Source organism: Neomonachus schauinslandi, chromosome 1 (genome assembly GCF_002201575.2).
Source record: "Neomonachus schauinslandi chromosome 1, ASM220157v2, whole genome shotgun sequence".
NCBI classification, from domain to species: Eukaryota; Metazoa; Chordata; class Mammalia; order Carnivora; family Phocidae; genus Neomonachus; species Neomonachus schauinslandi.
Genome location: NC_058403.1, coordinates 205,135,268 through 205,150,821, shown reverse-complemented (window position 1 = coordinate 205,150,821; position 15,554 = coordinate 205,135,268). Strand labels below are relative to the sequence as shown.

Here is a 15,554-nt window from a genome sequence, read left to right as displayed (position 1 = left end):
CGGCCCCGCCCACCGCCCCGCAGTACGCACGCGTGCCGCGTATTGCCTGCCGGGAGTTGTAGTTTCAGTGCGGCGGGCCCAGCAAGTCCAGTGGCTGCGCTCCGGTGCCGCGGCGCCCCAGGGCCGAAGCGGAAGTGAGACGGCCACTCCGGGGGTCGAGGGCGCGGGGTCAGCGGTCGCAGGGCACCAGCGAGGGGCGCGGGGCTCAGGAAGTGCGCGTGCGCGGCGATAGGCCCCGGGGGAGGAGGCAGGGCAAGGCCAGGCGAGGTGGCCAGTGGCCCGGGCATTCAGCCTGGAAGATGCACAAGAGGAAGGGACCCCCGGGACCCCCAGGCCGAGGTGCCGCCGCCGCCCGCCAGGTGAGTCTGTACCCCACGGCCTTGCCTAGGGAACCCTACTCACCCCTATCACAGGTTCAGGGGAGGGCCCCACCCCCCAGGGGAACCCGATCACCACCCCCAAGTGAGCCCCTGTCCCCGCCCTCCAGATGAGGTTCTGCCCCCAAAGTGCGGCCTGCTGGCCCCTGCTCCCCAGCTCCTTAGCTCTTGGCGCCCCGCCCTGGGCTCAGGGCCACCTGTTGCCGCAGCCTCTCCAGTTTGGGAGGGGAAGGCCTCGGACCTGGGATAAGGATAGTTACTGCACTCCTGGCCTGAACACGCAGGGAACCTCGCGTCTGCCAGGCCAAGTCAGACTCTTTTTATCCCCACTGTACAGATGAGGACACTGAGGCCCAGAGAGGTGAAGACAGCTTCCCAAGGTCATAGGGATTAACGGCTTGGCCAGAGTGAAGTGCAAATCCAGAGCTGCTGCCATGAGCCCATGGGACTGTGTCTGGACCTCCTTTCCTTCTCCATCTCCTCTGCCCCAGGCACCTGGAGAGTTGATTTTCTCAGCTTTGATGGAAGAAGCCCAGGCCATAGCTTAGTGCCGGGGTATTAGAGTCTGGCCAGCCTGGAGTTCCCTGCTGGTCTCTGTACGTTGGACACTCGGCTTCTCAGCTCTTACGCCTCAGATTCCTCATCTGTAAAATGGACGCCCTAACAGTTCCTATGTCACAGGACAGTTGTGAAAATTCATTGAGATAGTTTATGGAAAGTGCTAGAACATAGCCCTCAATAAGTGTAACTTCATTATTACTATTAAAAGGAGCCATACATAATTGCCCATTTTGACCCACAGAAAAGGCAATTTTGTATAGTTCAACATAATATTATCACATCATGATTGGTCATGAACTAGGAGGGGATAGGAAGACAGGTCTGTTACACAATGAAAACCCCGCTTTCAACTTCTGTGTTGTTTTCCGGGCTTCTGTTTGCTCTTGCAACCTTCCTGCCTGGCCCCCTCTGCTGAGTATGCTGGAAGGAAAAGCCCAGGTGTGCAGAGTGACTTTGCTTTGGGCAGGGTGTAGGGCCTGCTTTTCCCACTGAACTTGGTCAGCAGCACATCATGGGCGTGGGCTCAGAGCAGGGAGCAGGGTCTCTGCCTGCCCTTCGCCCCGTGTTGATCTGTGCCAGAGGGCCTGGCCCATCTTGGGACACCTGTTGCATTCTGAGCCTGTTCCAGCCTCCTGGCACTCCCCAGGGAAAATGACTTTCCCCAGGAGGTCTGGGTTTCCTTCCTCCTGAGGGAACTCTGGGTCCATCCTGGCTGCCTTCTGGCCAGGTGGGGTGCATTCCGAGGTCTGACTGGACCCTTGCTCTTCCCTCAGCTGGGCCTGCTGGTTGACCTCTCCCCAGACGGCCTGATGATCCCTGAAGATGGAGTTAACGATGAGGAACTGGAGGCCGAGTTCTTGGCCTTGGTTGGGGGCCAGCCCCAAGTCCTGGAGAAGCTCAAAGGCAAAGGTGAGACTCTCAACACACCCCTGAACATTTTCTGAGCTCCTGCTGTGGGCAGGGCTCAGCGCTGGGTCCTGGGGAGAAGGAGGAGAGGAGACAGAGAAGGTCTTTGCCCTCCTGGAACCCACAGCCTGGGTAAAAGGTTAAGTGATCAACTCTGGACCCAGGGTGAGGGTTCGAATCCCAGCTCTGCCACTTACTGGCTGTGTGACTTGATGAGTCCCAGCATCTCTGTGGGCCTCAGTTTCCCCATCTGTAAAATGGGAATAATGACTGCACTTAATCACAGGAGTTACTCTTCTACTGTTCATAAAGCACTTCACACAGGGTCTAGCATTTCCTCCAGCTTGCAGTCCCCGTGATGAGGGCTGGGATGAGGGAAGCACAGAGCGATGGGAGAGACCTGTGAGCTGGGGCCAGATGCCCGCAAGAGGCACCCACAGTAAGGAGGGTCAGGTGAAGAGCTGGGAAGCACTTTTGGGAGAGGCCCCAGCACCTGCAAAAGCCCCCTAGGGGAGGTGGCAGGGGGCAGCAACTCTGTAGTGGGCAGTGGGGCTGGAGCTCTGAGGGCAAACGGAACCTTTATACTTTTCTACTGATTCAGTCAACCCTTATTATTGATGAATTCCATATTTGTGAATTCCCCTACGGGCTAAACTTTATTTGGAACACCCAAATCAATACTTGGGGAGCTTTTGCAATTATTGGCAGGCATGCACAGAGCTGCCGGAAGTTGGAGTCGCTCTTGTCCCGGGGCATGCTGTAAATAAGTGTCCTTTCCCCAGTCTGTGTAAGGCTGCATTTTCTCTCATTTTGGTGCTTTTTGTTGGTGATTTTGCCTTCAAAACGGCCCCCAGGTGTAGGGCTTAGTGCTGTCTCGTGTCTCTAAGAGCAAGAAGGCTGTGATGTGTCTTATGGAGAAGAGACATAACAGATGAGCTTCGTTCAGACGTGAGTTACAGTGCTGCTCTTGGCCTTGAGTTCGGGGTTCACAAATCAACAATATATACTTAAAAAGGTGTCATTAGATAGAAACACACATTAAGCAAGGTTATGTATTGACTGGTTGACAAAAATGTTGTGCCCAGAGGCTCATGGGACCCGAACCTTGTATTTCCTCCAGGGGCCGTGGTCCAGTGTTCCCTAAGTCAGCATTTAAGGCAGTTTTATAGAACAGAACTAACGCACATAATGAGGATTAACTCAAATAACAAACTGCTGACCACATGCTGTTCTGGAGCTTCATTTATCTTTAGTTCCCACAACTGACCTGTGAGAGAGAAGCTGTTGTCCTCGTCCGATAGATGGGAAGACTGAGTCCCAGAGAGGGCAAGTGACTTGCCCAGGGCTCCAAAGTGAGAAAGCTGCGAAGCCAGGGTGCCGAATCGGGCTTGATAAGGGAGAGATGAGGCGGGCGAGATCTGCGGGGATCGGGATCATACCTGGTGGGCCCGAGGGCCGTGGGGTGCCATGGAAGGGCCGGGAGGGGGACATGCTGCCCTAGTCCTTGGGGTCATGGGTAACCGGAATGGGAGGCTGGGGACTCTTGAAGGATCCCAGTCCAGCTGGGGCCTCTACCTGCCGCCAGGCCCCCTGCCCATGGAGGCTATTGACAAGATGGCCAGCCTGTGCATGAGAGACCCGGATGAGGGTGAGGATCAGGGTACGGACGAGGAGGATGTGGAGGCTGATGATGACCTGCTGGTGAGCACCCGGGGCAAGGCAGGGGGCCTCCCGCACTGTCATTGCGCCATCCAGCGGGCCCTCATGCTCGGCCCCCGGCCGTGTGCCCCTGCAGGCAGAGCTGAACGAGGTCCTTGGGGAGGCACAGAAGACTGTGGAGTCCCACCCTCCTGTGGCTCAGGTATAGCCCAGCAACCCGCTCCGCATAGCCCAGAGTTGGAGGCCTTCCCTGGCCCCTCGGCCATGTTACCTTGGGCAGGTGACATGACACCTCTGAGACCGGAGGGGGATGATGATTTCCTCCTGGCCGGGGGGTGGGGTGGGACAGCTGGCCCAGGGGCAACATGCCTGGTGTGTGGGAGGCACTTGGCAAGGGAGCTCTTGGGGAGAACTCAGGTGGGGTCCCACCCAGACCATGCCCCGGTCCCTCCTGCAGCCGAAGGCCACAGCCCCCAGCCCAGGGGTGGAGGCCACCTTGCAGGAGAGGCTGGCCCTCTACCAGACAGCGATCGAAAGCGCTAGGCAAGCTGGAGATGGTGCCAAGATGCGGCGCTACGACCGGGGGCTTAAGGTGAGCGGGCAGGTGATGGGAGGGTGCTGGGACCCTACCACAGCCCACTGCACCCAGCTCCAGGCTCCTCTAAAACCCACTTTCACACTTTCTCTCAGACACTCGAAAACCTGCTGGCCTCCGTCCAGAAGGGTAATGCCATCAATGAAGGGGACATCCCGCCACCTGTGGCAGTGGGGAAGGGCCCGGCAGCCACGCCCAGCCACTCTCCGGCGCCCGCGCCGCCGGCCTCTGCAAACCAGCCAGTCCCAGAGCCCAGGGTCACGGTAGAAGGCCCTCCTTCCACGGCTCCAGCCACATCCATAGGCTTGGCTAAGCCCCAGCTTCCTCCAGGTAGGCCAAGGGCAAGGCTGGACTGACATGGGATTTGCGGGGGTGGTATTCAGCAGTTGGCCATTTTGTGGGGGTGCTGACTCATTCATTCATTAGATATTCATTCATTCATTCATTCATTCATTGAGCGCGAGCAAACGGTGGGGAGGGGCAGAGGGAGAGAGAGAATCCCAACTCTGCACTGAGTACAGAGCCCAAGGCAGAGCTCAATCCCACAGCCCGGAGATCATGACCTGAGCTGAAATCAGGAACCGAACGTTTAACCAACCGACTGAGCCACCCAGGCTCCCCAATTGTTAGATATTCTTAACACCCCTCCTCTTCCTAGGTCCTCATGCCTCTGGAGTTCACGGATACCTTTTGTGTGTGTGTGGTGGTATAATATATATAACATAACATTGGCCGTTGTAACCATTTTTTAGTGTGCAGTTAACTGAGTGGTGTGTAGCACATTCACACAGTGTGGTGCAACCACCACCCCTATCTTTTTCCAAAGATTTTTCATTACCGCAAACAACAACTCTGTCCCCATGAAACACTAACTCCCCCATTCTCCCTCCCCCCAGCCCCTGGCCCCCACCATTCGCTCTCTGTCTATGACTTTGCCTCTCCTAGATACTTCGTGTAAGTAGAACCACACGCTAGTTGTCCTTTTGGGTCCAGCTTCTTTCACTTCGTGTAATACTGCAGCACGCATCAGAGTTCCGCTCCTTTTGAGGGCTACCGTTCTCACGCAGAGAGTTGTAAGTGGATAATTTCCAAGCCCTCAGCTTGTCTGTCTTCTCTCCTAAAACTCACCTGCTGGAGGTTTTCCAACCTCCCAAGAGGTTTTCCTTCTCGGGTGGCCCTCCTCCCACTGTGGGAAAGGAGTGGCCCCCCCTCCCTTCTAGAATATCAACACAGGCTCTGCCCCAGAGGCAGACACTCCCCAAGCGAACCAAAGAGACACTTAAAACTGGGCTGGCCCGGTTGAGAAAGTAAACAGCAGGTCTAAATCTTTCCACAGCCAGACTGGTTTCTAAGCTTTTGTTTTGGCAAAGGTCAAGGAGGATTGTTGGAAATCACCACCTGAACTTCTCCACCGATATCACCAAAACGTTTCTCACCACGGGGTTTTGGCACATAGGTTGGCAGGGGTTCAGGGGATCCCCCGACAGGGTGATGACAAGACTTCGCCTCTTGCCATCTGTTTGTTGGTATGAAGCAGGTTTCTTTATGCTTTAAAAAAAGAAAACCGGGAAGTTGGGAAAGAATAAACCAGGAAACAGGAGTTAATTGGTGGAGGGTGGACCCAGCCCCGACCATGTCAGGCAAGAGGTACCTTGCTCATAAAATTTTACTCTTGGTATATAAAAATTCTTCATCCAGAAGCTTGATATATTTAGGCTTTGCTCAGTTGTGTCCTAAAAATACCCATGATTCAACCTGGAAAAGCATTTTCTTAACTCAGAGACTTGCAATGATAGGACATAAAACCAGGCAAAAGTCAAGGTGTTTAGCTTCAACCTACGGACAGCTTTTCAGGCAACTACACCTAAACTTAAAGCTGTAAGTGCAGTTGTCAGTCTGAGAAAGTACAACGCATGCGGCTTTCCAGGCGTTTCTAGGATTTGTGGACCCTGGATGGTGTATCTATTACACTTTATTTTTTTATACCAAAAATTGCACGGATTGCTTTCTGTTTAGAGATACTTCTTCTGAAAACCTATTGAACTGTATTATTTGATCCTGTAATGAACACACCGAACAGAAGCTTAACTCTTTGTTTCTTCACTTTGCCAATGCACTGCAGGGAGAGATTTTGGTTACAAGTGTACAGTAGGGTGGTCAAGAAAAGACTTTCAAGCACCCACATTTACAGTTGACCCTTGAACAACGCAGCTTTGAACTGAGCGGGTCACTATTTCTTTGATTAACACAGTACAACACTGTATTTCTCCTCATTGTGGCTTTCCTAGTATTTTCTTTAGCTTACTTTATTATAAGAATACGGTATATAATGTACATAACATACAAAATGTGTAGATCGACTGCCTTTATTATTGATAATGCTTCCAGTCAATAGTAAGCTATAATAGTGAAGCTTCGGGGGAGTCAAAGTAGATTTTCAACTGTGTGGTGGGAGGGCTGTTGGCACCCTTAACCCCCACATTGTTCAAGGGTCAACTGAATGCTGCTGAACTGTATACTTAGAAAGGGTTAAGATGGAGAATTTCAGGGGCGCCTGGGTGGCTCAGTCTGTTAAGCATCTGCCTTCAGCTCAAGTCATGATCCCAGGGTCCTGGGATCAAGCCCCACATCTGGCTCTCTGCTCGGTGGGGAGGCTGCTTCTCCCTCTCCCAAATAAAATCTTAAAAAAAAAAAAAAAGATGGTGAATTTCATGTGTATTTTGCCACAATTGAAAAGAAATAAATGAAGGGGCGCCTGGCCGGTTCAGTCCATAGAGCACAAGACTCTTGATCTCAGGGTCATGAGTTTAAGCCCCACGTTGAGGGGCTCCCTCTGACCCTCTGCTCTCTCTCTTTCTCTCCAAAATAAATATACGAAATCGTCAAAAAAAGAAATGGTTCATGCACTGTTCCCCCTTCCAGGTGCCTGCAGCCCCGGCCCCCTGGCCCAGTTGCAGAGCCGCCAGCGTGAATATAAGTTGGCTGCCCTCCACGCCAAGCAGCAGGGAGATACTGCCATTGCCACCAGACACTTCCGTGTGGCCAAGGTGCGTGCAGACGGGCGGACGGGGTCGGAGGGCAAAGACAGGATGCTCCTGGCTTTGCATGGTGGCCAAGAGCAGGAGCTCTGCAGTCACACAGGCCCACATTTAAATCCTGGCTCTCAGTCACTCCAGAGCTGTAGTTTGCTGTACCTCTTAAAGCCCCAGTTTACCCTGTCTGTGAAATGGGCATAAATATTGGAAGGGGCTTAAAGCAAGATGGTGCAGAGGAATGGATAGAGCTGGGGGTCCTCTGTCAAATGGTGGGGCACAGAGGCTCCCCACAGGGTCCTGGCCCCCAGCTGCAGCCTCCTCCCCTGATCTCCTTCTTTCTGTCAGAGCTTCGATGCCGTCTTGGAGGCCCTGAGCCGGGGGGAGCCTGTGGACCTGTCCCACCTGCCACCTCCCCCTGGTGAGAACCCTACCCTGGTCACCCTTCAGGACTTGATGCTGCCACCCTCACTGGTCACTTGGGAACCCCCTCAGGCCACATGAGCCTGGGGTGGGGCAGGGGGTGCCCAAGCAAGCCCCTCATTGGACTGGACCTCTCTGCCCTCAGACCAGCTGCCCCCAGACCCACCGTCACCACCACTGCAGCCTCCAGCTCCCACCACGGTGCCCTCCACGCCAGGTAGGCTCCTGGAACCCTGTGTGACGGGCAGGCCAGGGCAGGACAGTCTCTCTCCTTCCCAAGACTCTTAACCCGGCCCCTCTGCCTCCCGCCGCCCCCGTCTGCCCCAGAGGTTCCCCCACCTCCGCGGACTCTCCTGGAGGCACTGGAGCAGCGGATGGGGCGATACCACGTGGCTGCAGCCCAGGCCAAGAGCAAAGGGGACCAGCGGAAGGCTCGCATGCATGAGCGCATCGTCAAGGTGTGTGGGGGCCCGGTGGGCAGGGAGACGGCCCCTGGAGACCTGGCCCACGTAACCCTGATATTGTGTCCGCTGCAGCAATACCAAGATGCCATCCGAGCCCACAAGGCCGGCCGAGCAGTAGATGTGGCTGAACTACCGGTGCCCCCAGGTAGGCACTGCCCCTCCCCCTAGCCCTCTGGCCTCTGAGCATGGGACAGGCCCAGGGCGCTCTTTGCTACGCATTCAGGAATTCTGCAAACTTGTTAGACGATTGGTAGCTTAAAGTTGGGTCACAGTAGGAGGATTTATACCTGGCAATGGGCAGACACTAAAAATCAAGGGGGTTTATTGGGAGAACCTATTCATCAGCCCACCATCATCTGATCCCTCCATTTCTTCTTTGTTCAACTCACTCTCTCCTAGTCATCTGCTCTCAGTTTTACACATACCTACTTAGCCTCCCAGGGGGTTGGGGGGTCTCCTCTGGGTTCTCAGAGCTGCCTGTGTGTCCCCCGTGAGAGCAGTTATCACTTAGCACCTTGGTCCCCTGGGAATCCCCCCAGGCCTGTGACCACCTCTTGGGCCCAGTACCCCACCTCATCTAGTGCTAGCTTGTTGGAGTCTGGGGGTCAAGGCCCAGGGTCAGGTGAGAGGCACCAAGAGGCAAGAGGGAGGTTGGAATGATCTGGTGTCTACACAGAAGCAGCAGGAGCTCCTTCCTGGATTCAAAGTATATCCAAAGCCCTGAGGCTCCTTAGGAGGGAGAGGAACCCACGTTCTCCACCATAATGGCATGGGTCTCTCCCTCCTGACTGGGTCCTGACTCGCCGCCCAGGCTTTCCCCCCATCCAGGGCCTGGAGGCCACTGAGCCCACCCAGCAGAGCCTGGTGGGGGTCCTGGAAACTGCCATGAAGCTGGCCAACCAGGAGGAAGGCCCAGAGGATGAAGAGGATGAGGAACCTAAGAAGGTGTGAGGGGCTGGGGTCTTGGGGTGAGGCAGGGAGCGGCAGCAAAGCAAAATCCTGACACTGGGGAAGAACTGGCCTTATCCCCGCCCTGCCTCTTCCCGGCTGTGTGGCCCCAGGCAGGTCATTTTGCTCTCTGATCCTGTCTCCTCGTCTGTAAAGTGGATGTGGTGACAGTCTCTGTGTCCCAGGGCTGTTGCAAAGATTCAACGAGAACGGGACCATAGGTTGCGTTCAGTGCTGAGGAAACGGCAACTAAGACGGTCCCTGCTGTCAGCATCAGGCCCTGACCCTCTGGGGAGTGGAACCACTGCAGGCACTGGGAGAGCTCTGACTTCCTCTCCCTCCCTCAGCAGCCCACCAGCCCTCCGGCCCCCATGGCCCAGCCCAAGGCCCCACCCTCAAGGGCACCTCAGTCAGGCTCTGCCCCAGCAGCCAAAACAGCCCCCAAGGGCACATCCACCAGAGGTAGGTATGCCCTCCCCTCCCTGGCTGCCCATTGCTTGGCCCTGGGCTGGGCAGCACCCGTCGACACCTCGGTACCCACAGCCCAGCAGCAGCTGGCCTTCCTGGAGGGCCGCAAAAAGCAGCTCCTGCAGGCCGCGCTGCGAGCCAAGCAGAAGAATGACGTAGAGGGTGCCAAGATGCACCTGCGCCAGGCCAAGGGGCTGGAGCCCATGCTGGAGGCCTCACGCAACGGGCTGCCTGTGGACATCGCCAAGGTGAACTCTCTAGGCCTGCTGGACTTTCCCAGGCACCCACCCATGGGGCTCTGGCCACTTAGCCATGAGCCTGGGAGTATATTAGGGTTGAGGCGAAGCTGCTATAACAAATAGGTCCCCCTAAGACAGTGGCTCAAAGAAGACAGACATATTTCTTGCACGTAATGCTCAGGGCAGTCTGGGCTCTGAAAGACAAAGCCTGCTAGGGCCCAGGTTCCTTCCATCTTGTTGCTCTGCCACACCCTAGGAGGTCATCTTTGTCCACATGGTCAGAGTGGGTTGATGCCCTGTCGTCATTCAGTCCGTGGGAAGTGGTGAGAGAAAGAAAGGGCAAGGCAAGCAGTTTCCTTTAAAGGAAGTGACATGGTGTGCCATCACTTCTGCTCACCTTCCACTGGCCGGGGCTGAGTCACGTGGCATACCCAGCTGCAAGGGATGCTGGGATATGTAGTCTCTTGGCCGTGTGCCTAGCTAGAACTCCATTACTAGGGAAGAGAGGGTAAGGATCACATTTGGGGGAAACAGTTAACAGAGGCTGCCACTTTGGGAAGGACCGTCCACTTTTCTCTTTGCACCGGTTGTCACCTTGGAGAAGAAGAAAGACCAGGGCAAGGGCAAAACAGTGGTCCAGGAAGTCTTCTCCAGGGATGGTTGACATTTCCATGGCTGGGCCTGTTCGTTGCTGACCAGCAGTCCCCTCCCCATGATCCTTGTCTTCCTCAGGTGCCACCCGCCCCTGTCAACAAGGACGACTTCTCTCTGGTCCAGCGGCCTGGCCCAGGTCTGTCTCAGGAGTCTGCCCGGCGCTACGGTGAACTCACCAAGCTCATAAGGCAGCAGCACGAGGTGAGGCGGGCCCCCAGCCCGGCTCAGCGGGCCTCCCCCAGGGTCATGGCCCCCCAACCCTCCCCTCACGGTCTCCTGCTCTTCAGATGTGCCTGAACCACTCTAACCAGTTCACCCACCTGGGCAACATTGCCGAAACCAGCAAGTAAGTGCCCCTGTCCCCACCTCTGCCAGACATTTGCACCCCCAGCCCACCCCTGGGACTAGGGACCTGAGCAGGGCTCTCTTGGTGGCAGGTTTGAGAAGCTGGCAGAGGACTGTAAGCGGAGCATGGAGATTCTGAAGCAGGCATTTGCCCGGGGTCTCCCCACGCCCACTGCCCGCTTTGAGCAGAGAACCTTCAGCGTCATCAAGTAAGGCCCTGATGCCCCTTGGCCCAAATGCCCCTTTGGAGGGGGGTTTGCACTCCCCAGAAACCAGCAGAAGACTTGCCTCTGGGGGAGAGTTTGGTTGGGTGGTGAAAGCACGGTATATGCAGGGGTCCTGAGGCAGCTGTGAGGTGCAAGTGAAGGATGGTGATGGGGTGTTGACAGTGACACATTGGGAACTGGGGAAGATCTAGTGAGTGCAGAGATGTGCCTTGTCCCAAGGCCTGGGCGAGCCCTCGGGATGGTTGTTGTTGGTCCTGCTCCTCTCAAGCCTTCCCACACCCGGGGGAATTGGGGTCATTTTTCCCATTTATAGATGAGGTTAGGTGCAGCCACTGCAATAACCTAGGATAAGCCACACCCCTCACCCCGGCTCCCCACCACCTCGCCTCCATCCACTGTCCCCATTTTGCTCGCCTCCTGCCACACAGGCCTCTTTTTGGTCCCCAGACGGACCAACCGTGTTCCTACTCGGGGCCTTTGCACCAGCTGTTTCCTCTGCCTAGACCCGCTTCCCCAGGTCTCCATGTAGCAGCACCTACCCAGCATCCAGAATCACCTGTGATGTCTCCTCCCCTGAGAGGCCCTCCTTGACCACTCTGTCTACAGCAGCCCTTCCTGAGCACACTCCACTCTCTCCCCTATCTTAATTCTCTGCAGGATTGCTTTGTTTCTCTATTTATATATTCATTGGTCCTGTGTTCACTCCGCTAGCTTGGGCCCCGTGAACCCAGGGATGGGGTCCGTCTCACTTACTTCCATATCCCCAGCAGCGAGGACACCGACAGACACATAGTAGGGGCTCCAGAAATATTGCTAAATGAAGGGAAGGTCCCCTGGCAGCTAGGGCACTCACTGGCTGGTACATGGTAGCTCAAGAAATGTCAGATGAAGCGAATAAAGAAGACCCCATAGCAGCTGGAGCACTGGATGATGAATATTAGGGACCCCCGAAATGTTAAATGAAGGAAAGCTCCCCTGGCCCTGAGGCCACCGGCTGGCACAGAGTGGGTCCCAGATAGATCTGTGCAGACTGAAGAAAGGTCTCAAAAATAAGCCATTGGCAGAACTGGACCAAGAACTCCCGGTCTGTCTGATTCTAAATCAGCCCAGGAGCTGATACACCCGCAAAGGCCAGCAGGGGGTTTGTTCCCTGGCCCCGCGGAGGGAAGAGAAGGCCGGCAGGCGTTGGGGCTCATGTGCCTCTGTCTCCCCACCTGCCCTCCCTGAAGGATCTTCCCCGACCTCAGCAGCAACGACATGCTCCTGTTCATCGTGAAGGGGATCAACTTGCCCACGCCCCCAGGTGAGGGGCGGCAGGCTGGGGTCAGGGCTGAGGGACTGCCCCTCTGCCCAGCTCTGACCCTTGTCTGCCCACAGGGCTGTCTCCCAGTGACCTGGATGTCTTTGTTCGGTTTGACTTCCCCTATCCCAATGTGGTATGTGGAGAGCCAAGGAGGGATGGGCTCAAGCCTCATCGGGCTGGGAATGGGTGGGCAGGGGGCCAGGGGAGGCCCCAGCCCCTAAGCTTCCCTGCCTCCTATTCGGCTGCAGGAAGAAGCTCAGAAAGACAAGACCAGTGTGATTAAGAACACAGACTCCCCCGGTGAGCTGAGCGGAGGCTGAGCGGAGGCGGGAGGCACCCCAGCCCCATGCAGCGAGAACATGAGACCATAGCCTGACCCCTCCCTCTTTCCTCTTCATCCGCCCCGTCCTCATTCCCTGAGTAGAGTTCAAGGAGCAGTTCAAACTCTGCATCAATCGCAGCCACCGGGGCTTCCGAAGGGCCATCCAGACCAAAGGCATCAAATTTGAAGTGGTCCACAAGGGGTGAGCTGGGGGTGCTGGGTGGACTCTGGGGGAGGGGGAGCTGTCCTGGGCCAACCATCCTGTCCCCTTCACACACGCAGGGGGCTGTTCAAGACTGACCGGGTGCTGGGCACAGCGCAGCTCAAGCTGGATGCCCTGGAGACAGCGTGCGAGGTCCGGGAGATCCTTGAGGTGAGATGTGGGCATTTGTCCGAAGGCTCCAGTGTGGCTCCGTCATTTGTTAACCTGACTCAAATGCTTCCTACAGGCCCTGGGCCTCCCAAGAGTCTCCTCTGCTGACCCAGACCCTCCCCCGGCGGGGGGGTGGGGGGGGTGGAGTTCCAGACCTTCCTACTGCCCAGCCCTAAATATTCCCAGCACCCTGCTCCATTTTGACCAGTTGGTATCTCAGCCCTACCCAGGGGCTCATATTTTGGAAATCGCCCTGGTCCCCCCTGATCCCAACCCGGGGCCTCCAGCCGCTTCTCCAGAGCGTCCCCTCATTTGCACGCAGGTCCTGGATGGTCGCAGACCCACGGGGGGGCGGCTGGAGGTGATGGTCCGAATTCGGGAGCCCCTGACGGCCCAGCAGCTAGAGACCACAACCGAGAGGTGGCTGGTCATCGACCCCGTGCCAGCAGCTGTGTCCACGGTGAGACTCTTGCCCATCAGCAGCCCCAGGGAGGGAGGCTTGGTTCGGGGGTGGAGGGGGGGCGGGAGGCAGGAATCACAGCACTGGTTCTGTCTGCTGAAGCAGGTTGCTGGGCCCAAAGCAAAGGCCCCTCCCGTGCCTGCCCCTGCGAGGGAGCCAGGGAACAGGTAGGTGGCTGGGTCAAGCCATGCTGGAGAGAAGCCCCTTCTTCCTGTCGCAGCCCCTCCCAGACAATTTCCCATCAGGCACAAATTGTAGCAGGTCTCCCCCGTGCTCCAAAACGTGTCCTGCCTCCCCTTCCCCTGAAGCATCCAGTTTAAACTGCTCAGCCTGATTTTTTTTTTCTTTTTTTAAAGATTTTATTTATTTATTTGAGAGAGAGAGAATGAGAGACAGAGAGCATGAGAGGGAGGAGGGTCAGAGGGAGAAGCAGGCTCCTCGCTGAGCAGGGAGTCCGATGCGGGACTCGATCCAGGGACTCCAGGATCATGACCTGAGCCGAAGGCAGCCGCTCAACCAACTGAGCCACCCAGGCGCCCTGATTTTTAAGATCTTTTGTGATATTATCAATTTACCCAGTAGTCTTCTCTCTCTCCACTTCCTCCTGTTGGCTCATGGTTACCTACTCCTAGTTTTTACTGGCCTCTGGGCTTTTCTGTGGTCTTGCCCTGAGCACCCCTACCCACTTGGCCCCCACTCTCCTGCCCAGCTCTGACTCCTTTGGCTGCCGACTTGGCTATGGCCTCCCCTAGGAAGCCTTCCCTGACCTCCTGGCATCGCCCTGGCCTGAGTGTACGGTCATCATCCCCACTAGGTTGCGGGCTCAGCAACAGCAGGGTGGGCCTGGCTTGTCTCCTGCCATTCCCCAGTGCCCAGTGTGTCTGTCGAATTAATGGGGTTGGGGCTGGGGGGCGGGGTCCTTGCTGCCCCTCACCCTTCCCCAACTCCATAGATCAGCGCGGCCCCTGCACAGCCTCAGCGTGCTGGCCTTCGATCAAGAGCGTCTGGAGCGGAAGGTGGGTGCCTGCTGTGGTGGGCTCGGTGGGGCAGGGTTGGGGGTTCCGTAGGCCCCGGGCAGGGCCATCACAGTGCCCCGCTTGGCACCCCCAGATCCTGGCCCTCAGGCAGGCGCGGCGGCCAGTGCCCCCGGAAGTGGCCCAGCAGTACCAGGACATCATCCAGCGCAGCCAGTGGCAGAGGGCGCGGCTGGAGCAGGGGGGCCCAGGCCTCCGGAGGGGTAGGGTCTCACGGAGGGGTGTGTGGGGGCGGGCGGGGCGGCCGTCCCCATCCTGACCCGGTCCCCCCATCAGAGTACGCGGCCCAGCTGGAGCGTCAGCTGCAGTTCTACACCGAGGCCGCCCGGCGCCTGGGCAATGATGGGAGCAGGGTGAGCCGGGCGAGGGCCGGGGGTGCAGGGGGGGGGGGCCCGGCGGCGACAGCAGCCCACTGACCACCTCTTGGCCCCCAGGAGGCCGCAAAGGAGGCACTCTACAGGCGGAACCTGGTAGAGAGTGAGGTGAGTGGCCAGGGTATGGGGTTGGGGGGGCTGTGGCCTTGAGCACCCCCCTGACTCCCGTGGCCTCCCCCTCAGCTGCAGCGGCTCCGCAGGTGAGGGGCCAACCCGGCGGGCGGCCCGGCCCCTGGAGAGTGGGGAGCAGGCCCAAGGCCACAGCCGAGAACCAGACAAGCAGACAATCAGCGGACAGTCGGCTCCAGATGGACACATTCCCCCACTGGGTCCCCCCAACCAGGCCACAGCCTCCCTGGCAGGGGGCGTTGGGGATAGTACTGCCAGCCGGCTTGTGCCCCTTGCCCAGGCCTGGCTAGGTGGGCCCTGGACAGTCCCGTTTGCACAGCCTGGGGTGCCGGGCCCCTGGCCTGCCCCGGAGGTGGGGGGGCAGCTAGGACCAAGCCCCGAGGGCCCCTGCAAGCACTTTACTTCCTGTCCCTCCCCAGCCTTAACCCTGAAGCCCACCACACCCCAAAGAAGCCACTGAGGTCGGCCAGAGCCCCGCTGGCTCCCCAGGGCTGACACAGGGAATAAACAGCCAGGGCCACGCCTGGCTCACTCTGTCCTGTCTTTGTTTCTTGCTCCCACCCACAGTCCCTCTGGGGGTTGATGGCGAGGTGTCTGCAAGAGGGGCAGGCTCTGGGGGGGCGTGTGCCTCTGAAGGATGTGTCTGCTTTGCACACTTGCT

At 57.3% G+C, this 15,554-nt stretch overlaps 1 protein-coding gene across 9 annotated transcripts; it reads left to right on the top strand.

The window, feature by feature from the left end:
* Positions 1 to 82: 82 nt before the first annotated feature.
* CC2D1A (coiled-coil and C2 domain containing 1A) lies at positions 83 to 15,414 on the top strand. Of its 9 annotated transcripts, none has more exons than XM_021705559.2 (30): positions 83 to 359; positions 715 to 738; positions 1,712 to 1,847; positions 3,430 to 3,545; positions 3,640 to 3,705; positions 3,961 to 4,095; positions 4,194 to 4,428; positions 7,021 to 7,145; positions 7,479 to 7,551; positions 7,699 to 7,770; positions 7,881 to 8,011; positions 8,090 to 8,162; positions 8,829 to 8,962; positions 9,316 to 9,427; positions 9,509 to 9,681; positions 10,405 to 10,527; positions 10,614 to 10,672; positions 10,764 to 10,880; positions 12,128 to 12,201; positions 12,276 to 12,334; positions 12,450 to 12,501; positions 12,626 to 12,725; positions 12,806 to 12,896; positions 13,219 to 13,356; positions 13,438 to 13,523; positions 14,309 to 14,372; positions 14,467 to 14,593; positions 14,667 to 14,743; positions 14,825 to 14,872; positions 14,948 to 15,414. In XM_021705559.2, exons 1-30 carry the CDS (start codon positions 300 to 302, stop codon positions 14,966 to 14,968), a joined length of 2,901 nt encoding a protein of 966 aa, XP_021561234.1. In that variant the 5' UTR covers positions 83 to 299; the 3' UTR covers positions 14,969 to 15,414. The 9 variants fall into 9 exon arrangements, with proteins under 9 accessions (XP_021561234.1, XP_021561236.1, XP_021561235.1 ...); XM_021705561.2 differs by having other exon boundaries at positions 9,313 to 9,427; positions 13,462 to 13,523; XM_021705560.2 differs by having other exon boundaries at positions 9,313 to 9,427; positions 13,459 to 13,523.
* Positions 15,415 to 15,554: the final 140 nt, after the last annotated feature.